Consider the following 24,471-nt stretch of genomic DNA (forward strand, 5'->3'; position numbering starts at 1 on the left):
TGGGACACAATGTGACCCAGGTATTTGACGTTTGGAAAAACTTTTCTCTGGAGACAGTTTCGGTCCATATCCTTTAGGCGTTCAAGGACTTGTCGCAGTCGGACTTCATGCTCCTCTAGAGTGTTAGAGAAGACTACAACGTGGAAAAAATAAATAAAATAAATAAATAAAATGATGTCAAACACCTCTCTTATTTATACCCTTTTCCTGCGTCAGTATACTACCTTTCCTGGTTCAATTTACTTTAACTAAATTTGCATCAGGTTTGTACCTCTACCTTCAAGTAATTTTAATTTAAGTATGTATCTATTTAATATTTAATTATTGATGGCCACTTTTCCTATTTAATTTCAAGTTACATATATTTTGGTTCATTATTTTGGCCACTTTGCTTATTTATTTATTTATTTATTTTTTGTTGGTTTATTAGTAGATTTAGTTGTATATTTTTGGTTAATTAGTAGATTGTATGATTTTAATACTAACCAGGAAGTTCCTAGTTACTCTTCCGGAAAAAAAAAAGACTCATCCCTTACAAAATAAAATATAAAAAAACAAAAACGGGATTTCAAAATACCTCTGCCTAACACTTAAAACATCCCTCAATTACACATTTCAATAACACTAACAGTACACAGTAAACATTTTTAACAGCCTATTCTAAAGATTGAGTTTGACTCAGTCCTTGTGGAAACTACTCTGGTTTGGTCCGTTCGAAGAAAAAATAAATAAATAAATCAAAGTCTCTTGTCCCTACCACGGTGCAGAAACTATAAGAATTTGCCTTTTTTGTTCAGGGTTCAAAAAGGTCGCTCTGATGGGGATAGCTCACCAGTCTGCACACTGCTGCAGAACTCCAGGGAGAGCGAGCAGGATGCAGACGATCTAGGATCAAATCTTTTCCAATCCACACAAAAAACCCGGCCTTGACAACGAAGCCAAAAGACTCAATAGTAGTCTATCTATGCAATACATTTCAGTCACTTTTCGAATCATATTTTGGGTAATTTAACACAGTGTAAAACATAAATGATTAACACTTTTAACTCTATATAAATCTGTTTATCACTTCAGAACCCATTTAAATTGTATTTTCTCTTTGTTGTTATACTCAGAAAGCTATAGTTTGGTTACTGAAAGAATGATAATTTAAAAGCTAGCACTTTTAACTCACAGCTTTACAGCTCATATTGCTTTTCACCATAAGGCAATTTAACACAGCTTGCAGCATCACTGACACATCAACACACCGCAACATCACACAGTGAAGAAAATGCTTAACCCACCGTCAAAACTACAGTCTGCCCCCAGACCGCAGCCCCAGCAACAAGCCTCACATCCCCTCCCCACATCAGTCACTGCACGCCAAGTTTAGCGACACTACGCTAGAAGTTAGCAAGCAGCATTAGCTGCGGCCAGTTAGCGGTTTAACACGTAATTTCTCATCCCATAAACACAATTCTAATCCTAATCTTTCCAAAAATAAGTTGCACAAACACATTTCTGATCCACACACAAATGTACCTTGTTTTAAATAAATGTAATATAAATCCATAAATATATGAATTAAAAAAATATTTGCAATTTTCATCAAAACGTATTTGGATGTTGTTACATTTATATACGAACTGTTAAACTTGAATTTACAAGATGCTTTTCATTTGTGAACTTGTTTGCATTTGTGTGTGAACTGTTCTGTATTTATATGTGGATTTTTGAGACTCTCCTGACGTGGCTGGATTCACAAATGCATTTTTTTCAACAAGGAACTCTCTGTAGCCAATCAGATGCCTCCCTCGTTTTCAGCCAATCACATGACTGCAGTGACTGGGTTTTTACATTGTCTGTGCCGTTTACTACTTTAACGGCACCGACAAACCACAAAACTCAGTCGAAACTAGATGGAAAAAGTGTGTTGCTTAACGTGACACAGTTTTTACTTCTTCGCCACTAGAGATTGTTAAGTACGATCATTCAAAAAACCCATGTTATTTCCCATAGACATTTGACAGAGGGAACCGGGAGGCACGGAGGCTGGACTCAGAGGTCGGAACTGCAGTCATGTAATTGGTTAAAAACGAGTGAGGCATCTGATTGGCTACAGAGAGTTCCTTGTTGAAAAAAATGCATTTGTGAATCTAGCAACGTATTTTTTAAATTAATATATTTATGGATTTATATTACATTTAATTAAAACAAGGCACATTCGTGTGTAGATCAGAAATGTGTTTGTGAAACCTATTTTTGTTTATGGATTTATTTAACATTTATTCATACCGATATCCATTTGTGTGTGCATTGAAATGTATTTGTGAGAAGAGAGTAATTTATATATAAATCACAAAATACATTTGTGAATCCTTCTCTGTGCACTCATTATTAATGAGACTGTTCTGACCCCATATGTCTGTGGCTCGTCCCGAAAAGGATGAATCTCGTAACTGCCGTCTGCTGATGGTTAAAGGCGGATCTAATTTCTGATTGGCTAACTAAGCCAAAACAGTTGCCATGCGTCTTTGTTGGTTGACAGGTGATTTAACAAATCACACCATATCATTCAGATACAATATATTAAATGCATTTATTTGCAATATTTTCCCATTATATATCTTTATACCACGGTCTGCGGGAATACTCGATTCTGATTGGATGCAGGGTGTGCATTAACTCCTGATATACGGACACCTGGACAAGTAGTTCCGTCAAATTGTCTGTTTACCGTTCTCAATTAATGCGCTAGCTGGCGTATCGTCTCTAAAATAGTAGTAACCATGGCAACGGGAAACAAAACAAAGCTGAGCGGACTATAATACCTCCCGCTACCTCCCGTTCTAAAGTCGTAGCTATGGCCCGTCCTAATTACTGGAGGAGTGAACAACGTTTCCGTTGCATGAGAACCCAACGGGCGTGTAATGTAAGGTGGCCAGATTTCTGAACTGAAAATCGGGGACATTTTCAATGCGGCGGTGAAAAATCCTTACATATTATCATTATGAAATAAAAAATGGGGACAAGTACTTTTTCATTTATTTTAACCAGCTTAGTGGGCGAAAAGTTAGGAAAATTCTGTGGGCCAGTGACTGACAGGGGCCCTGAAAAAATATTAGAACATTAGTTATGTTAATAAAAAAACATCATTAATGGATTTTAATGGAAAATCAAATTTATAATGAAACAAACACTATCAGTATGCAGAATGTTTCCTTCATGTCTTCACAGTGTTATATTATCACAACTCAATGTCATATTGTAAAGTTAGTATCGGACAATAAGATAATTGAAGCCTTCACAGGTAGAGGTGTGGTTACAGAAACTGCACATGGTTGGCGTTGCCTGTGTGTGTGTGATGGTGGGACCCAGTGTGATATCTTTTAATGGGGCCCAACATCCCTGGTGGCGCCCCTGCAAAAGGTTAATAAATCAAAATATCAGCACCCACAAATATCATGTATCAGTAGTGCACAGCAGTGTCAAAAACACAAATATAGAATAATACATGAGAAAAAAATCTCTCTTCCAAAGTTAAGTGTCATGTGCAAAGACAGCTGCCAGACCAGTAGCTAGTAAATATCATCAAGATGTAATTAGTAATAATTACCAAGTCAAAACATATAAAAAGATGTAATACTCTCGTCTGTTCTCTTCTCCTTCAATGCTTTTCTTTTCTTCACCCTTCTTTCTTCTCTTCTTAGCTTCCCTCTGTTGTTTACTTCTTTATTATATACAACATCGCTCATTATAACGCAACATACACATCAACGGTACTAGAAAAGTATCACAAAGCTGCTGTTGGTTGTAACCATGGGGATAAAATGCCCCCTTCTCTCTCCTTGAACTAACATCAGGAGTCTATAACATCTCCCACTCCCTCTTTTTACCTCACTCCCTAGCCCACATTTCTTTGCCCTACGTTGGACGCCCATGCCCCGGAGAACCTACCACACTGCCCATGCCGCCAGGGAGGGGCCCCCAAATGTTAATATCACTTAGGGCACCAAAATGTCTAGAGCCGGCCCTGGAACGATCAACTGGGAAGAGCAAGCCTAAATGCATCAGTATGGGGGGTTTGACCTAGACGCTATCTTGGATGAACCAATACAAAAGAAAACTAGAGATGGAACAAATTGATGTATAGATATTATTCTTTTTATCATGAAAAATGTGTTTGATGACTTTCTCCTAGTAATATATTTAGCCTGCTATGGCCATTACTAATGTATGTACCCTGTACTTATGGTGAGTTGAATGTATGGAGATGCATTACTTATTCTGGGTGGAAGTGGCAGCTTCAGCTTCTCCTCTATCTTCGCTGTAGTGATGTGTGTTGACTTGGCCCACAATTCACTTCTTCACATTTAGTAATACATGGACTACATAACAAGTTCACTCAACATAAAATAAACTGCTTATAAATAATATCTACTACAACAAGAACAACAATAATATGAAATATGAGTTTCTGTCCTTATAAAGTGATGCAATTAATGCATATTGGGATTTATTTATCTTTGTTCAAGAAAAAAGGAAAAAAAAAAAGACAAGAATCTTTCATTTAATTTTGATTAACATCAAAAGGCCAATGATACACTCTGAGAAAATATATTTATTAATGCCCAAATCAAGCTCTAATTTGACAAGAGCCTATGGCATTAACATAAAGTATCTACAATTTGTTCTGCTGGTTCAAATTCTAAATCCAATCATAGATGAGAATTGTCTTCAAGTGACTGAACCGCATTGTCCATACTCACCTCCCATTTACTTAAAGGAGACATATTATGTTGTTTTCCCAACAAGTAAACATAGTATTTGAGTTCCAGAAAACATGTTTTTGAAGCTGTTTGCTGGAAATAGCTTTTAGGAAAAATAAACGTGTCTACCGCTATTCCCCTCTGTTTCAATCCCTTCAGAATGCTGTTTCTGGTGCTTTAATGCAAATAAGCTGCTGCCCATTGACCTGTGGTTCAGTCAATGAGCTGTCAGACTGAACCACAGCATGGGGGAGAAGGGATTGTTGCCATCTGCGGACTCCTGGAGCTCTATATCTATATCATATAATATAATAATAATAATTTGTATAATATTATATATAATAACACAGCCAAAAGCTATGTGCGCCTCAGATGATATTATGAATCATAAAGACTGCGTCTGACTGCATCTCTGGTACTTCACAACAAGTAAAGACTCGTAGTGAGGGATATCTCGGCCATGGTTGAGAAGAATTGGGGGAAAATAACTTTGGCCTTGACTGTCCATGAACCACGACATGGAGGAGAAAGGGATTGTACTCCGGGAGCTGCCGGACTGCCATCGAGCTCCCTGCGCCGCAGCTGCCGGACTGCCGGACTGCCGGACTGCCGTCGAGCCCCCCCTCGCCGGCCCTGCCAGCTTCGGTGGCAGTTCAGCTCCTCGATCAACCAGCCGGAGCAGCCGGACAGCTTCGGCGGCAGTTCAGCTCCAGGAGTACACCGTCGAGCTACCCCTGCCGGACTGCCGCCGAGCCTGGACACCTCGACGGCAAAAGTCCGGCGGGAGTAGCTCGGTGGCAGTCCGGCAGCTCAGCTCCGGGATAACAACCCCTTTCTCCTCCATGTCTTCTCCTCCGGACTGCCGCCGAAGCTTCGGATTGTACTCCCGGTGCTCCAAGGAATAACCCAGTCATCGTTTTGTGGATATACATAACATATAATACGAGACAGAACTTCAAATGTTTCCTGCTTTTTATTCGGATTTCAAACAGGTTAGGTTTAGGTCTGCACCTAAACTCACGCTCACAGCATAACACGTCATAAGGTCAACAGAATCGGTCAGTAACAACCTGGACTATAGCCACACATTGTACTGTACTGGACTAGCTCACCAAGCATCAAAACAGGCCGTACCACCAGCAGGCTCCATATGTCCTTACTGAGACATTTGTGTTTGGGCTGTTCATCCATCATTAACAATTATTTTCAAAAGGGTGTGATTAAGCTTAATCTACATAAGGCTATGAAGAGCAATGTATTGCAGGAATTGTATTTTCCTTTGCACGAAAACATACTTTTTTATTCGATTGGTGATCATGGTTAGTGGTTACAAGTTAATTATTTTGCTCTCTTGTCATAGTCGTGACATCCACGCAAAGATCAAAACATAGGTGTGTGTGCCCCACCGAATACTTTCCAAGATCTGTGCTTTCGAAAATATTAATAAATGTGTCAGTTCTCAACTAATCAAACACTACTGACTAGACACTAAAAAACATTTGGTAATCTTTCAGACAAAATGTCTCAGTCTTCATGGCAACGTTAATCAACAACCAGGGGTGGGCTGAGTAGATCTGTCAGTGCGAGTTTCCTTCATGGGTCAGAGGAAGGGGGGTGTTGTGACAACGGGCTCATTTGTTTATGTTTCGTACTGAGACTTCAGTCAGACTGTTAGGGGGATAAATCAGAGACTCATTTCGAGTACCCCCTTGGTCCTTCCAGGTACCCCCGGGACACTCGTACCACTTCGACAACCGCTGATGTATACAGAAGCTAGCAGACAAAAGAAAAGTGTTCTATAGAGAGGTGGAGAGGCCCACTTCCCCAAGCTGATACTGGGCAGGAGACAAACTCTTCTCCTGCTGGCCTTTGAAGTTGAGCTTGTTGAACTCGCTGTTGATTTCTGAGAGGGTCTTGCCTTTTGTCTCAGGGAGAAAGAAGCCAACAAACATGGCAGATAACAGGCAGACCCCAGCGAACGGCACAAAGCAATACTGGCCCAGGGAACTCTGCGGTAGGACAGACAGAAGATAAGTATATGTGTGTATGCGTGTGTGTGTGTGTGTGTGTATATGTGTGTTGATGTGTTTGTATGTGTGTGTGTATGTATATGTTTGCATGTGTCTGTGTTTATGTGTGTGTATCTGTGTTTATGTTTGTGTGTATCTGTGTGTATGCTTCTGTATATATGTATGAATGCGTGTGTGTGTATGGGCGTTTGTGTATATGTGTGAATGCGTGTGTGTTCATGTGTATGTGTGTATATGTGTGTGGATGATTTTGTGTGTTTATGCATGTGTGTGTGCATGTTTGTGTGTGTGTGTGTGTGTGTGTGTGTATATTTGTGTTTGTGTGTGTGTATATGTGTGTTTGAGTGTGTGTGTTTATGTGTGTGTTTGAGTGTGTTTGAGTGTGTGTATGTCTGTGTATGTATGCTTGTGCGTGTGTATATGTGTGCATATGTGTGTATGTGTTTATGTGTGTATATGTGTGTGTATATGTGTGTATATGTGCGTGTGTGTGTGTGTTATATGTGTATGCGTGTGTGTGTGTGTGTTTATGTTTGCGTGTGTATATTTGTGTATATGCATGTTTATGTGTCTGTTTTCATGTGTGTATATGTGTGTGTATGTTGGTGGGTGTATATGCGTGTGTATATGTATGTTTATGTGTCTGTGTATATATATGTGTGTATATGTGTGCATATGTCTACGTGTATGTGTGTATATGTGTGTGTGTGTGTGTGTATTTGTATACTTGTGTATGAGTGTGTATGCGTGTGTTTATATTTGTGTGTGTGTGTGTGTGTGTGTGTGTGTGTGTGTGTTTCTACGTGTGTATGTGTGTGTGTATGCGTGTGTAAGTGTGTGTATGCCAACGGACCGTACCACTAAGAAGGGGAAGAGCATCCCGACGATGAAGAGGTTGATCCACATCATGGAGCCGGCGATCATATAGGCGGCGGGCCGGGCCGTCTGGCTGAAGAACTCCGTTGGCAGCACCCCCGTCACCCCCGCTGGGGGGGCCACACACACACACACACATCAGCACCCCGTCACCCCCGCTGGGGGGGCCACACACACACACATCAGCACCCCGTCACCCCTGCTGGGGGGGCCACACACACACACACACACACACATCAGCACCCCGTCACCCCCACTGGGGGGACCACACACACAAACACATCAGCACCCCGTCACCCCCACTGGGGGGGCAACACACACACACACACATCAGCACCCCGTCACCCCCACTGGGGGGGCCACACACACACACACATCAGCACCCCGTCACCCCCACTGGGGGGGCCACACACACACACACATCAGCACCCCGTCACCCCCACTGGGGGGGCCACACACACACACACATCAGCACCCCGTCACCCCCACTGGGGGGGCCACACACACACACACACATCAGCACCCCGTCACCCCCACTGGGGGGCCACACACACACACATCAGCACCCCTAGTCCCAGCGTGGTCGGCTGTACCATGGTGACGCCATCGCAGATGTTTGCCGTCTTTACTCTGAATGTGTGTTTGAGTCACACGTGAGCGGGTGTCTCTCCCCATCTTCAGGGGGACGTTTTAGTGGATTGTGCTGATCTATTTAGCAGCCTCTGACCCATTGGCTTTTGTGTTAACGTATCAATAGTTGGTGCACATAATAGTTCGGTGGGTTTATCCCTTTGGGGCCAAATCATAATGAGTGACCCTAACTCTAATCATAAAGAATTCAAATCATGTTCCTATTTAAATGCAAAAATATGATCCTAAAGAAATCCAATCCTGTTCATATTTTCATGCCACACGTTCTGATCAGACACGTTTTGCTACATTGCATTTATTATTCATTTTCTAAATGACTCTTATTCCTGGAGGTTCAGGGTGTATTAAAACAATGTAAATGTGATAATATAGGTCAGTTGGAGAGGTGAGGGTGAATGTCATGGGATACGTTGGAAAAAGTTCCCAAAGCTACGAACAGCTCAAATGAGTAGTGAGTGTGGACCGACCTGGGCCCATGCCAAAGCTCAGTATGTAGGTGAAGATGCAGGTCATACTCAGGTAGGGCATCCAGGAGACCACATGCTATTGAGTTCAGACACAGGAATCACAGCTTTACAACATCTAATGAAGAACAACGCCTTTCAATGAACATAGATATATCTATATCTTATCCTGGCTATCTTTGTTGCATAGGGGGAATGGGTTAACCTAGCGATTCTAAGAGCTTTGCGCTTTGTTCTTTAAACATCCTTACTGTACTGACAGCGATATATTGTTGTTTCTCCTTCTTCTGACAAATGTATTTATTGTAAGTCGCTTTGGATAAAGGCATCCGCTAGATGCCCTAATTGTTAAGATAATAAATATATAAAACAAAACCATTTGTTTTAGATAAATGTAAACTTTGTTTATGCTATAAACCTGATGTTTCAAATATTCCCTAAAGCAACCACACCAGGCACTTTGATGAAATACCTAGGAAACCAGAAAAATATGTTTTATGCCTTCAACATATATAATGCTTTCTTCTGACAAATGTACTAATTGTAAATCGCTTTGGATAAAAGCGTAACGTCCTGATCTAAATGTCTAAATGTAAATGCCTATTCCCTGTCCATTACAAATTGTCCATCAAAAGAATCTTAGTAGCGCTAGAAATATCCCTGATGCTCTTGGATTACATTCATTACAAACCCAGAGAAAGGCATTCAGAGTTGTGTTGGTGGTTACCTCAAAGGACAGGGCGATGGTGAAGACCACCGCCCAGCAGCACATCAGGATGTAGCCCCCCATCAACATGAACCTGCGCCCTTTCAGCTCTATCAGAAGGTTCTGGAAGAAAATATCACGAAGAACTATTGTTCTTTTGTTAGAATTTTATGGGACATGATCAACCTTTCACCTTTAGCAGGTACTAATCAAATAATTTAGCAGGTACAAATTATTAATATTATTAATATTCCATTATTCAGAATTGAAGGTTTAAGTTGAGATGGGTAACGAGTCTAGCTCACTACTTCTCGTGTACCCATTGAAGGATACTGACACACACTATAGAGAGACACACTATACTGACACACACTATAGGGAAACACAAAAGCACTGACACACACTATAATGAAACACAACATGCTGACACACACTGTAGGGAAACACACTATACTGACACACACTATAGTGAAATACACTATACTGACACACTATAGGGAAACACACTATACTGACACACACTATAGGGAAACACACAATGCTGACACTACTGAACTACAGAATACTGACGCACAGAATAAGGACACACACTATACTCACACACAGAATACACACACTAAACTGTGACACACTATAATGTAACAAAGAATAATGACACACACTATAGTGTCACACAGACCACAAACAAACACTATACTTACACACAGAATACAGGCAGAGAATTCACATGTGCCAGTACCAATGGTAATGTACTGGATCTTCTCTACGGAAATCCCAGCCTCTTTAAACACGTATGATGCATATAAATAGATCTGGAGGGACAATAGGACAAGTGTTCTGCAAAGGTTCATGAGTTGTTCTGTGTGCTTCAGCTCAAATAACTCACCTCTTATAAGCTCAGCTAAGCATTTTCTACATAGCCCATGTAATGAGCCCTAATTCACTGCATGAATCCCATTGTACCATGCATAGAAATACACAGCGTTTTGTATTGGAAAGTACAATCCATTGCAAAAATAAAAACCTACAGGCTTGAGCAATAGGTCTAACTCCTCTGCTCAATGATAATCTATCCTGAAAATATATAATATCAATTATATTATCAATTGTATGTGACTTTGGATAAAAGCATCTTGATGCTGCTTGATATTATTATTTATAAATAGGCTACATGAGACACATTGCACGCATCAAAACACCGTGTCAAATATTGATGGTGAAATATCACATTTCTAACAGGCCTGGGCGTAGACAGGTCAACACGACCCGGTCTCAAACATGATTGTGCACCTGATACCTGCGTATATATATTATGTACAGATGAATTATAGAAACAAACAACGCAGTGCCGACAACCTGCTGCCAGCACAGAGTTAGAGGAACCAGCCACCAAACCACGGGGCTAAAATGATAATCTGATAGGTAATCCTCCACCAAGCTAGTCCCCTCAGATTACGTTTCTATCAAGACACGGCTGGCCCAGAAGGGCAGTAGCACAGCACAATACAAAATGGATAAAGCACCCAAATAAAACAGCAAAATAATGGCAGTAGGTTGGATATTTGTTGCGTCCACGATCTTTCTCACGATGGATTTTGCGATCAATCGTGAGAATGATCGTACGAGCGTGGATCCATCGTTATCGGGAAACGGGGCCCTACTCAATTGACAAACGTTAACTCACTTGAAGGCGGGGAATTTTAAAACTATTGGATCTGCCAAGCGCCACTCTGGATCTGCCATAACCAATCGCTAACATTTGGCTGGGAATCACGTTGCTCGCTGGCTGTAAACAAACCAATCACAGTGCGTGAAGACGTCCGTCAATGAGAGCTGAGTTTAACGTCATTGATCTCAGCCACTCCCTCTGGTCGCTGATTGGACGCAGACAATTTGTTGGTGTTTTACAATATGGGCAGAAAACATGAAGGTCTTTCTGCCCTGACCTAGGGCCATAACCCTCCCTAGGGCCCTAACCCTCCCTAGGGCCCTAACCCTCTCTAGGGCCCTAACCCTCCCTAGGGCCCTAACCGTCTCTAGGGCCCTAACCCTCTCTAGGGCCCTAACCCTCCCTAGGGCCTCAACCGTCTCTAGGGCCCTAACCGTCTCTAGGGCCCTCACCCTCTCTCGGGCCCTAACCGTCTCTAGGGCCCTAACCCTCTCTCGGGCCCTAACCCTCTCTCGGGCCCTAATCGTCTCTAGGGCCCTAACCATCTCTAGGGCCCTAACCCTCCCTAGGGCCCTAACCCTCCCTAGGGCCCTAACCCTCTCTAGGGCCCTAACCCTCTCTAGAGCCCTAACCCTCCCTAGGGCCCTAACCCTCCCTAGGGCCCTAACCCTCTCTAGGGCCCTAACCCTCTCTAGAGCCCTAACCCTCCCTAGGGCCCTAACCCTCTCTCGGGCCCTAATCGTCTCTAGGGCCCTAACCCTCCCTAGGGCCCTAACCCTCCCTAGGGCCCTAACCCTCCATAGGGCCCTAACCGTCTCTAGGGCCCTAATCCTCTCTAGGGCCCTGACCCTCCCTAGGGCCCTAACCGTCTCTAGGGCCCTAACCGTCTCTAGGGCCCTCACCCTCTCTCGGGCCCTAACCGTCTCTAGGGCCCTCAACCGCTCTAGGGCCCTAACCGTCTCTAGGGCCCTAACCGTCTCTAGGGCCCTCACCCTCTCTAGGGGCCTCACCCTCTCTAGGGCCCTAACTGTCTCTAGGGCCCTAACCATCTCTAGGGCCCTAACCCGCCCTAGGGCCCTAACTGTCTCTAGGGCCCTAACCATCTCTAGGGCCCTCACCCTCCCTAGGACTCACCCTCCCTAGGGCCCTAACCGTCTCCAGGGCCCTAACCCTCTCTAGGGCCCTCACCCTCTCTAGGGCCCTCACCGTCTCTAGGGCCCTTACCGTCTCTAGGGCCCTAACCCTCTCTAGGGCCCTAACCGTAGCTAAGGCCCTTACCGTCTCCAGGGCTCTAACCCTCTCTAGGGCCCTCACCCTCTCTAGGGCCCTAACCCTCTCTAGGGCCCTAACCGTCTCTAGGGCCCTTACCGTCTCTAGGGCCCTAACCCTCTCTAGGGCCCTAACCGTAGCTAAGGCCCTAACCCTCTCTAGGGCCCTAACCGTCTCCAGGGCCCTAACCCTCTCTAGGGCCCTCACCCTCTCTAGGGCCCTAACCCTCTCTAGGGTCCTCAACCTCTCTAGGGCCCTCACCCTCTCTAGGGCCCTAACTGTCTCCAGGGCCCTAACCATCTCTAGGGCCCAAACCATCTCTAGGGCCCTAACCCTCTCTAGGGCCCTAACCGTCTCTAGGGCCCTAACCGTCTCTAGGGCCCTAACCGTCTCTAGGGCCCTCACCCTCTCTAGGGCCCTAATCGTCTCTAGGGCCCTAACCGTCTCTAGGGCCCTAACCCTCTCTAGGGCCCTAACCCTCTCGAGGGCCCTCACCCTCTGTCCCCCCTCCCCCCTCACCGAGTCGTTGCCACACAGCTGCATGGCGCTGCTGATGACTATGACGGAGAGCAGCTGCCAGCGATGGGCGCGGTCGGCCAGCAGCTCCCAGGGCCGGCTGGGCCGCACCCCGCTGCTCTGGGCCTGCTCCTGCAGCATCTCGTCCAGCTCGCCCGCCTGCACCTCACAGCCACGCAGCCGCCTCAGGGCTGGGGGCAGAGACACACACATAGAGCATAACACACACAGGGCGGGCAGAGACACACACACATAGAGCATAACACACACAGGGCCTGGACCTAGGCCCCGTTTCCCGAGAGCATCGTTAGCCTAAGTGGATCATGAATTGCGTCGTACGAGCATCGTACAGTTTTCACACCGTTTCCGGAAAGCATCGTTGGTAACGAATGTCGTAAAAACGCTCGTAGCTAACGAGGACTCCAGGGGTACTTGTAGGATGCTAAGATCATCGTTAGCCTACTATAGCCTCAGTGGCGTCACCAGCGGACGTTCCGTGTATTGGATACGTTTTATTAAAACGCATCCAATACACGGAATGCCCAGCTGGCGCAATTTCGCAACCAAAAACAGTGGTTACCGCCGATATATTACTCATAGACTACTGTTAGATTTCAACATCAAAGATAGAGGCATATTAGAAGTCAACAACAACATAATTTATTGCAGCAATTAAAAATTCCAAAAATACATGCGCAGCCAAAATGTACCCATCAAATGCCACGTCACAAGGCACATAATAAAATCAAATGATTCCATTGCTCTTGTGTGGGAGGTCGCTTTCGAGCTGCATTGCTCTCTCCCTCTGATTTCAATTCAACCATCGTGGTTAAAATGTCCTCATATTGATCAATGACAGAAGACATAGGCTACTGTAGACATGCAACATGCTGAGACCAGCGGGTGTCTGAGAATTTTTGCAGGCGTTTTTTGTTGCGATTGTTTGCATTAAGCACTATAGGTGCTTCGGTGAGGCTGTGATGAAGTTCACTGTTTATTGGACCGTGTCTAGACAGTAACGAACATCCCTGACCACAGTTAATCGCGTTGGTAGTCTACGCTCAGACGTGAACTCATTATTGCATGCGGGTGTCTTCATTCATAAAAAATGTAACATTCGGGAGTATGCAATAATACAAATTATTCTAAAGAGGTCAGAGACTCCGTGCGCAGCCCCGCCTTCTCCAGTGAACCAAGAAAGCCTGTGCCGTGACGAACGGGGGATTTGACCCCCTCGGTTTTACAGAGGAAACTTGAGATAAGAAGGTAAAATCGCTGAGCGTGCCAAGCTGCGACCAAACCGGCTTGGCAGTGTAAAAAGACCATCCTGCCCAACAATTTGGGCAGGATCTAGAACAAGCTCTCCTAATCGGGTCAGCAATAGCCGTGTGTTAATGCCTAGCCTCTGTGTTTGAATTATGGAGCGTTGCATTTTTTATGTCTACAAACATTCTAGAGACTGCGCGCCAGTCAATGAAACCTTAGGCGGAATCAGATAAAGTCGGCTCTCTTTGCTGCGCGAAGCACGTTTCAGAAATCAGCACATTAAGATAAATGTAGTTGTCACACAAGCTATTTTTGATTTTTGTTAATATGGAATTATTTCAGGGGGGAAAATGCTGTGAAAAAATGTACGCACACCGCATTCAGGATTAGGACTGATACATATGTCGGCCTAGGCCTAATCAATTGTGTTTTAATATCTTTAGCATTCATATTATTGCAGTCTATTCTTTTCGTAGGCTATTTTGCTGTTGGCCTTGATGGGGAGATATTTTAACGCTTTTTAACCCAGGAAGGTAGACGTTCGGGGGCCCGAAAGCCATCCGTAGGCTGTTGCGCAGGCCGCTGAGACCTCCGTAGGCCACCGGAGTAATCAGGTGTCTGAAAGCGCCGCTGGGGGACTGCCGAGGGGCCCCCTGGCCTGCTAGGAGCGGACACACTCCTATTTAGACCGGACAGCTGCTGCCTGGTCTGCCTAGCTCGGGCAGCCCCCTCCAGTGCTTCCAGGGCAGTAGACCCAAAAAGCTCCCCTGGTTCCACCGGCACCGCAAAGAGGACCCTCCTACACGTCTCTGTCAGGGGCGACTGCGCAAGCCACACCTGGCAGCGAGTCTGTACGAGGGTGGACATAGTGCGCCCTAACTCCCTCGACATGAGGGCAAAAGCCTGCAATGAGGCGTCACTCAGACTCTGCAGCGACGGCTCGACCTGGGCATGCTGCAGAGAGGTGGAAAGACCCAGCAACAGGTGGGAAAGGGAGTTCCCATTACGACCCATGCGCCCGCTGCGTCGTAGGCTTTTGACAGGTCGTCTGTGACCCTGCACTGTGGCCGAGGACACCTGGCATTTGGCCTCAGAGCCTCATCAGGGGCCAGAATTAGGGAGGCGATGGCAGGCTCGACTGATGCCACTGAGGCTATAGTAGGCTAACGATGATTTTAGCATCCTACGGGTACCCCTGGAGTCCTCGTTAGCTATGAGCGTATTCACGACGTTCGTTACCAACAATGCTTTTGTGAAACGGTGGGAAAACTGTAAGATGCTCGTACGACGCACTTCACGATTCACTTAGGCTAACGATGCTTTCGGGAAACGGGGCCCTGGTGACAGTTAGGGGAGCCAAGGGGAGCCACATCTGAAATATAAATAAATATAAATGTCCACGGGTGTGTATGTCTCAGCATGTGTATGTCTCAGAAAACAGCATGGCATGCGCCACATTCACAGCGCTTGCAACATATATTTGTCCATATATATTCATGTTTATATCCATATGTGTGCTACCTTTGATGCAGGCCTCCTTGTCGCCCCGGTCGATGAGCAGGTACCTGGGGCTCTCGGGGAACCAGGGCAGGGTGAGCAGCTGGATGAAGCCAGGAATGGCGTTACTCGCAAGGAGGTAGTGCCAGTATGGTTCACTGCCTAAGATCTCCCTGCCAAGGAAACAATTGGAGACCAAGACCAATGAAACATGTCCCAAACACTGCTTATGGCAATGAATTTGTGTGTGTGAGTGTGTTTATACATACATATTTCATTCAATTTGAAAAATTATGATATCATGATATCATAATTGATATCTGTGATTTATCAGATTATACAAATATAAATCACAATATCAAGCACCAAAATGAAGATATTTAAATTTAAAAGACATTCCAGATTAGTAAAGGATTGAAAAAAATGAATACGCTGGTAGAAAAATGCTTAAGTACTCCGATGTTTGTCAATAGGTTGCTCTCTGTCCTACGGTTTACGGTCACCACTAATCTCATCTCATTTTCGAGATGAGATTAGTGGTGACCGTAAACCGTAGGACAGAGAGCAACCTACTATTGATAGGTTGGTCACAACTAATTAAAATAGTTTAATATCTTTCCAATGAGGGTTTATTCATGTTTAGGTGAACATAGCCAAAGTTATGGATTAGCAAGCAGACTTCAGCAATACATTCCACTCAGACGCACACACACACATGTGTGCGGACAGTCCCAGCACGACCATGGCAGTAATAGCTGCCCTTTGGCCCTGACATTGGTTTGCATTTCAAACCCTTCCATTTCAGAGGTGACAGGCGACAAATAGCTGTATAAACTAATATGTGTGATGGCCGTGAGGACGCCACATTTGGTCCGCAAAGGCTCACTTAGTTCACATACAGCGACAATAAATGACAAGCCATCCTCTGAACATGCCTAGGCTGAACATGCGACAGCATGATGCCCCACGAGTGTACGCTGAGGGATGATATTTGTCTGCATTGCATATGGCTTCTATCCTGAGCCAGAGAATGACACTCTCTGTGTAGAGATTATTACCAACCCACTTGGTGACGTGGACACCTTCCAGAAGCTGCGGGAGGAGCGACCGCCCACGTGAGCCCGTGCTCATGAGTAAGCGCACAGGGTGTGGTGGAGCGTAGACCCCGGGGGGATCCGGTGCACCAACATGTCGAGCGAGAACGTCTTCACTGAGGCTGGCCCCCACCTGGAGTGTTGAGCCCCACCATGAATCGAGGATACGGAAGGGGTAGCCTGGCTAGCTTCATCAAACTTGAGGTCAGATGCCACTTTTCTGCTGGTGTAGGACATCTTCAGAAAAACTGCCCTCTACTTGACAGCGAAAGCAATGGCCCCAGAGGACCATTCCAGCGACGCTAGGGAGGATAAGTACGAATAAGAAATGTACAGTTGTACATTTACGAACTCCGTTATTGCTGTAAGCGCTCTTAGGAGCGTTCTGCTCCTCTCCAACAGAGGCTGTTCCAATTAGTGTAAGACCTCATTGCCACCATCCGAAGTGGAGGTTCTGCTAGGCATCCTCCGGGGACTGTAGCCGCTCTCTGGGAGGTGGCCCGCCCCATCCAGATTGGCAACAACGGTAACGGTAAACGTGAAGTTTGTGATTGCTGCTAAAAAGCCTACTCCAGTGGAGCTATGCAACCAAGCATAGCACTACAGGCCTGACACCCAACATGACCATTGATCTGGTTACGGGTTTTCCAACAAAGAACAGTGAAGCCAGGACACCTCCTCTCCATGTCATAAAGCCAAGAGAAGGACTGGACCTTTCCCAGTGAAGCTCTGGGACAGTCTGTGGAAGGAGCTAAAACCCAGTATGACAAGAACATCTGCAGTATGCAGCACAAGGTCGGCGACACAGTTTGGCCCCTGGTGAAAGGCATTCAAAAAGTGAAATACAAGGTACAGAAATTCCTTCCTGCTTATGAGGGCCCATATTTATTGGTGGGTGACGTCCTAGATGATTTAGTCTACCTACTCCAGGGAGGACCAAGAGTGAAAGTGAAGGTGGTCCACAAGCTGAAGCCTTATCCCTCACAGGTACCGTTGGACAGCAGTTGTTCCCCCTGTTTTGTGGAGGGATGGGCCCCAGTGGAGGTGTCGCCACCCCTTCTGAATCCAGACCCTCTTGACGTTGGCCCCCTCAACTTGTGGGTCATCTCCTCAGGGACTGACAGCCTTGTTCAAGGCCCGATTTCGGAAGCTGCATCCCCTGAGGTGGGGTTAGAACCAGGAAGGCAGTCCCAGTGGGCCCAAGAAAGGGAGTGTTGGGCGCTAAGATCCTGGACTTGTTGGACTTCCATCCGGTAAATCAGCACCATGAAGCCGGTCCAGAAGGAACCGGAGGCCTCCTGATATGCTTGGTGAATGGTGTTGTTATTGAACCAGAGGATGGATCACTGCGTTCTTGGTATAATATGGACTACAAAAACAAAAAGTGTTCCTGTGTCATGCATCTTTTCTTCATGTGTTCTCAGATTAATGTGAATAACACCCTTTGTTATTCAGTTGGGGGTTTTTGTCGCATCAGCGAAATTCTGGAAGAAATGATTATGCCTTACATCGGGAGCCTGTATCATTTGTGTGGTCAAAGGAATACAGTTAAAGTTGTTGTAACAAGCACAAGCTAAATACAGATATCATGATTACAGTTTAGTTATTTCCCCACAAGAGAGAAACAGAGCATCAATCAAACATCCAAAACGCCAAGTGGAAGTTCAAGCCTGCGTTGAATAGTCTTTTTTGCTTCGGAAGGTTACTAGAGGTTACTAAGTACTAAGTGGCAGCCATGATAACAGCTAGCGTGGCTATACCTATGCTGCACTCCCTATCATACTACAATCTGGAAATAGTCATCCATGCTTTCATAACATCACGGCTGGATTACTGTAACTCCCTCTACCTTGGTCTCCCTCAGTCCCTCATATCACGCCTCCAAATAGTCCAAAATGCAGAAGCAAGACTGTTGACTGGGTCAAAAATGTGGGAGCATATCACTCCCGTTCTTGCTTCCCTTCACTGGCTGCCAGTACAACAAAGGATCATTTTTAAGACTTATGGTGTTTAAAGCCATCAATGGTCAGGCCCCATCTTATATATCAGACCTTTTACACCCCCACTCAGCCACTAGGTCCCTTATGCCGCTTTTCCACCGCACATGTAGCTCGACTCGACACGACACGACTCGACACGGTAGCAGCGCGGGTCCTTTTCCACCGCAAATAGTAGCCTACCTCCGGGACGTGGGCGGGGTCGGCTGCGCGAAAGGGCCGTGACGTATTTTTGTATGCGACGCAAACAACACCTACGTAACCCACACATGGACAGAACCCACATAACAACAATGGAGAACATCGATGCGATGGTATTCGTGTTCGTATTATTAGCTGGCATGTTGAAGAAGTGGAATATGTTGGCTGCGGCGCTGCTATGGCTGTTACCAGCATGGTTGCCATGTCGCTCTCGTGACTTCGTCACACTCTCTGGCCAATCAGTGGCCGGCCGTCTGCCGACGTCACCTTTTAGCATCGGCTCAGCCGCTTGGAACCTAGAGCGAGGCGGTACTAGAAAAAGCAGCCACTTCAGGTACCAGATACCATGTTTTCGCGGTGGAAACGCAAAAAAGGCGAGCTGAGTCGAGTCGTGTCGAGCTGGTACCATGCAGTGGAAAAGCGGCATTAGATCCTCTAATAAGGGTCTTCTACACATCCCCCGCTCCAGACTGCAACAAAAAGGTGACCGGGCCTTCGCTGTAGCTGCTCCGCGCTTGTGGAACCAACTGCCACCCGACATACGTGATGCCCCCTCCATTTATGCCTTTAAATCAAGGCTCAATCTGACCTCTGCACTACTGCCTTTGTTGTGTGTGGATGTCCGGTGTCATGTCTTTTATTTGTATTTTATTCTAATGTTATTTTGCCTTCATCTTTGCCTGCTGAATGCACTATGTACAGCACTTTGGTCAGTGCAGACTGTTTTAAATGTGCTTTTATAAATAAATTTTACTTACTTACTTACATTCGTAGCGCCCAATAAACGTCTCTGGGCAATCTAAAACCACGCCTCAAATACGAGAAAATGAATGTGTGGTTCCCAGACCTCTTCTCAATGTAGATTGAGATGAGGTCTGGCGTTAGCCAGGCTAGATAACAGCTGTTAGAATTCTTTAAATGCTAAGGAAAGGTGCTTCAAGGATCCCTTCCTTTAGCATAGGGACCTACTCTGGGGTTACTGTCAGATATTCCATTTAAATGACTTCTTGATGACCTCATGACCTTGATGGGAAACGTCATGAGGTCAAGGAAAGATGTGAATGAGAAGTCATAAGGACGTATCCGAGATACTTTGCCCTGTGCGTTCTTAATGTGTTGTTTCATGCAGGCTGTATAAACTTGGATAACCCGGTGAAAAATGCTGCCTCAGTACAAAAGTTCAAATTCACAAAAAATAATAATCATAAAAGCTCCCAGTCACCGAAGGGAAACAAGGGAAATAGTTGTCACATCGATAATGGTTGCTAACGGTGAACCTATCCACTCATATTTGTGACATAGAAGCCAATTCCTAGGATTGTAGAAAATAATTGTCGGTCACAATTGTTTCTGTGAACAGCTGAATGGTGCGGCGCTTAAAGTGTCCCTGCTGCAAGGAATTGTGGGATGTAATTTCTCCTTTTCTTTGGTAAAGGATAGTCCAGTGTGCCCTATCTTGACTTATAATTGTTAGTCATAGTTTCATTCTCAGTAGTTTACCGGTGTTTGAACCACTTCTTAAACATATCCTTGGTTTGAGGGCCCATGATGGCCACTTAAAAAGCCCTTTGTCTAACACCTGCTGACATACATATCATCTGTTTGAAATGTATATGTGCTGATTATATCTGGTCTACCAACCTGAGCCCCACCACCTGCCCCAGCACCACCCCGAAAGCCGTGAAGACGGCACAGGACAGCGACACCGCCCCCCGGAGGTGCTTGGGAGCACTCTCCCCAAAGTACATGGGCTGCACGTTCATGCTGATACCTGCAGAGGGAGGGTTGCCATAGTTCAAAATAAGTAAACAAAGCAAAGTAAGTAAAATGACAGGTACAATTATTGTTTGTAAAAATTAAAATTCTTATTGGGAACTGAATTTGCATCAAGCTTCAATTCAAAACATTTCACAATAGTATTATGTTAAAAAATATTACATGTGCATTGTTTTTGAGGCTTTCCTCAATCTCAAAGACTGAACTCTATTTTATCATTGAGATGTGTGATGAAGGTATAAAACCCTAACCCTATCCTTAACTTTGATCTTTGGACATACCAGCGTTTATTCCAACCAGAACACGTGAAATGATGATCATCTCAAAGGACCTGGCGGCTCGGCTTGTCAGAGCCAGCAGGGCTGCTGACATTAAGTACACGTTGTTCAGCAGCATGCACTTCTTCCTTAGGGATGGACAGGGGAACACCACAGGGGAACACCACAGATGACTCAGTGCTTTAATACCTTATGAGTATAGTATGGTTAGATATGGAACAAAGATTCTGCAGGACAGATATGGGGCTCATGTTTCTTGTCAGATGAGTATTAGTATTAGTGTACTATCTGATGTCCCCGAACCTTAACTTATAATGTACAGTATCTTGAGGTAACTGCTGACTGTAACCTCTTGTGTTTTGAGGTGGTATTGATGAGGTGTATATTTAAGTCCTGGCATCCATGCATCAGAAAAATGAGAAAATTATCGTTTTGAATTCATAATTATTTATTTAAAGGTGCCATGGCCTAAAAATCACACGTTATGAGGTTTTCTAACGTTAATATGAGTTCTCCTAGCCTGCCTATCGTCCCCCAGGGGCTAAAACTTGCGTTTGGTGTAAAATGAGCACTAGGTATCCTGCTCGCCTTTGAAAAAGTGGAAGCTCAGGCACGCTGATTTGGAATATGGCCCCATATGTCATCACAAGGGCCCAAGTTACCTCCCCTTCCTCTGCCTTGCCCGCCCAGAGAATTTGGCCTGCCAATGAGACAATGAGCTACGACCGTGCGAGCGCCACTTGTGTGTGTGTGTGTGTGTGTGATTGCACACACTGTAACGTAAGTGTTGTACACTTCTTTGTTATTTGGATAACCGTTCTGCTGTTGGTGTTATGGCACATAACACGTCGGACTCTCGTCTCTGGTATTTCCACAACAAGACTGTTGTTGGGGTCATCTCAGCCATGGTTGAGAAGGAATTGGGGGAAAGGAATTTTGGCCTAAAGTACATGAACTGCGACATGCTGCCCCACTGCCCTCTGCCACGAGGCACCACCGCCCGGCAGCACGCAGCGGGCAGCGGGCAGCTGGCAGTGCGCGGTTCAGTCTACTTCAGATTGATGTGGAAGTGGAAGAACCAGAGACTTCAGAGAACCCGACTCAGTCGTTTGTGATTCATAATATCATCTGGAGGCACACACAGCTTTTTGCCGTGATAATATGTATTATATGATATAGAGATCTATGTATTATACGATATTATGAAGACATAGATCTCAAGGATTGTAAAGCAAGTGTTGTACACTTCCTTGTTATTTGGATAACTGTTCTGCTGTTGGTGTTATGGCGCATAAAACGTCGGACTCTCGTCTCTGGTATTTCCCCAACGAGACTCGTAGTGGGGGTTATCTCAGCCAAGGTTGAGAAGGAATTGAGAGAAAATAACTTTGGCTTTGACTCCCTGAAGTAGAGGAACCACGACATGGAGGAGAAAGGGATTGTTGCCCGTTATTTTCTCCCGCTTCCCGCTGCCCACTGCCGAGGGACCACCGCCTCGGCGCTGCCCGCTGCAGGAGGCGGTGGTGCCTAAGCGCTGTCCGCTGCCCGCTGCCGAGGCGGTGGTTCCTCGGCAGGGTGGCTCTGGCGGGAGACATTTGCGGTCAACAATCGCTGGCAACAATCCCTTTCTCCTCCATGTCGTGGTTCAGTCTACTTCAGATTGGACGTGGAAGAACCAGAGATTCATAATATCGTCTGGAGGCGGACACAGCTTTTGGCCGTGATAATATATATTATATGGTATAGATATCTAGTATAATATGATATTATTTAGATATAGAGTTCCTGGACTCCCGCTGGAGCTCCCGCAGTGTTCTAGAATATTTACCAAAGGCTGTGTGCGCCTCGCCATTGCGATACATCCACTGTAAACAGAGCGCATGGTACCGTGGCTGCAAGCTGCTCAGGGCCACACCCCCACCCTCCTCCTTGACCCGCCTCGCTCCACCTCATTTGCATTAAAGCTAAAGACACCGAAACGGCGCATTTGGGGAAGCTCAATGTGCAACTTGCTCGTAGTGGCTGTAATTCTGCACAACAGCTGAATTTCGGGAACGTCTTCATATACTGTGTTAGGGTTACTAATATCTATATTAAAGCATCCATAAAGTAGCACGCCATGGGACCTTTAATAATAATAATGACTTATGACAGTTTTATTAAACACAAACTTTGCTTAGACTAATGTTTTTCCCTTTCAATAAAGGGTCTACATGAGGGTTTGTTTCTTTCTGGTCGGTCAAGGGGGACAGAAAAGTAAACATTTAACAGATGGAGTTTACACATTGATACGTAAATTGTACCAATCTATCTAATCTAATCCAAGTTTTGAAGGTGCGTGTGCAGACATAATATCATGTTAATCTACATCGTGGGAACATCATATGTTACCTCCCAAAGTGGATGGTCATTGGTCCGGCGATAAGAGCGCCTGCAAGGCCACCCAGTGAGAACATGGAAACTATGATGGTCCAGACCAGCGTCACCTGATAGTCCTCTAGCTGGACGTCCCAGCGCTCCCTGCATGTATCATTCACAAACCCCTGAATGAACTGGAACAAACAAGTTTAGTCAATGTTGTTTCAGTCCCTGCACGCACGCACACACGCGCACTCACGCACACACACACGCACACACACAAACACAAACCCACACACACACACTCACACATTCACACACACACACACACACACACACACACACACACACACACACACACAAACAAACACACACCTACACTCTCTCTCTCTCTCTCTCTCTCTCTCTCTCTCTCTCTCTCTCTCTCTCTCTCTCTCTCTCTCTCTCTCTCTCTCTCTCTCTCTCTCTCTCTCTCTCTCCCTCTCTCTCACACACACACATTAACACTAACACTAACACACACACAAAATGTGCAGAAGGATTAGATACACAAAACATACATTTGTTGGTGCATTCATGATAGCGAGGTTATATCCATACTGGAAGGTACCCCCAATGGCAGTTGAAGTCACCATCAATGCCAACGTCCAGGAATGCCCCTGTTGGTTTGATTTTGAGGAGACCATCACATGAGTCACTTAAAATATCTGGCAGTAAATGCATTTCTTGGAAAAATACTTTTATTACTACTACTACCATTAAATCAATCTATCTAATTTAAAAACAGTGTAACAATTATTATATAGATGTAAAACTGCAATCTACAGACAAAAGAGTTACTTTACCATCTGCTTGCCCTGGTCGGCCATGGTACCTTACACAACAACGGATAAACAAAGGACCAGGTTGAATGAGCTCCGAAAAACTGTTCAGGAATTCACTGTAACACAATGCATAAAACCTCGAAACAACTCCCTTTCTAAACGCTCTTTCATACAAATTGTAAGTGCAAGCTGCATGTGGAGAGAAGGAGAGGGAGAAAGAGAGAGACAGAAAAAGAGAAGGTGGGAGG

General features: G+C 45.2%; 1 protein-coding gene across 2 annotated transcripts; it reads right to left on the reverse strand.

The window, feature by feature from the left end:
• Nucleotides 1-5,705: 5,705 nt before the first annotated feature.
• Nucleotides 5,706-24,471, reverse strand: slc2a11a (solute carrier family 2 member 11a). Of its 2 annotated transcripts, XM_030359199.1 has the most exons (12): nt 24,245-24,471; nt 23,960-24,058; nt 23,433-23,593; nt 21,045-21,169; nt 20,629-20,758; nt 15,720-15,868; nt 12,936-13,123; nt 10,180-10,290; nt 9,500-9,601; nt 8,776-8,851; nt 7,640-7,767; nt 5,706-6,760 (listed from the first exon to the last, which is right to left on the reverse strand). In XM_030359199.1, the coding sequence occupies exons 1-12, from the start codon at nt 24,266-24,268 to the stop codon at nt 6,548-6,550; spliced, it is 1,506 nt and encodes a 501-aa protein (XP_030215059.1). In that variant the 5' UTR covers nt 24,269-24,471; the 3' UTR covers nt 5,706-6,547. The 2 variants fall into 2 exon arrangements, with proteins under 2 accessions (XP_030215059.1, XP_030215133.1); XM_030359273.1 differs by lacking the exon at nt 10,180-10,290 and having other exon boundaries at nt 24,245-24,470.

Source organism: Gadus morhua, chromosome 1 (assembly GCF_902167405.1).
Source record: "Gadus morhua chromosome 1, gadMor3.0, whole genome shotgun sequence".
In the NCBI taxonomy this organism is placed as follows: domain Eukaryota; kingdom Metazoa; phylum Chordata; class Actinopteri; order Gadiformes; family Gadidae; genus Gadus; species Gadus morhua.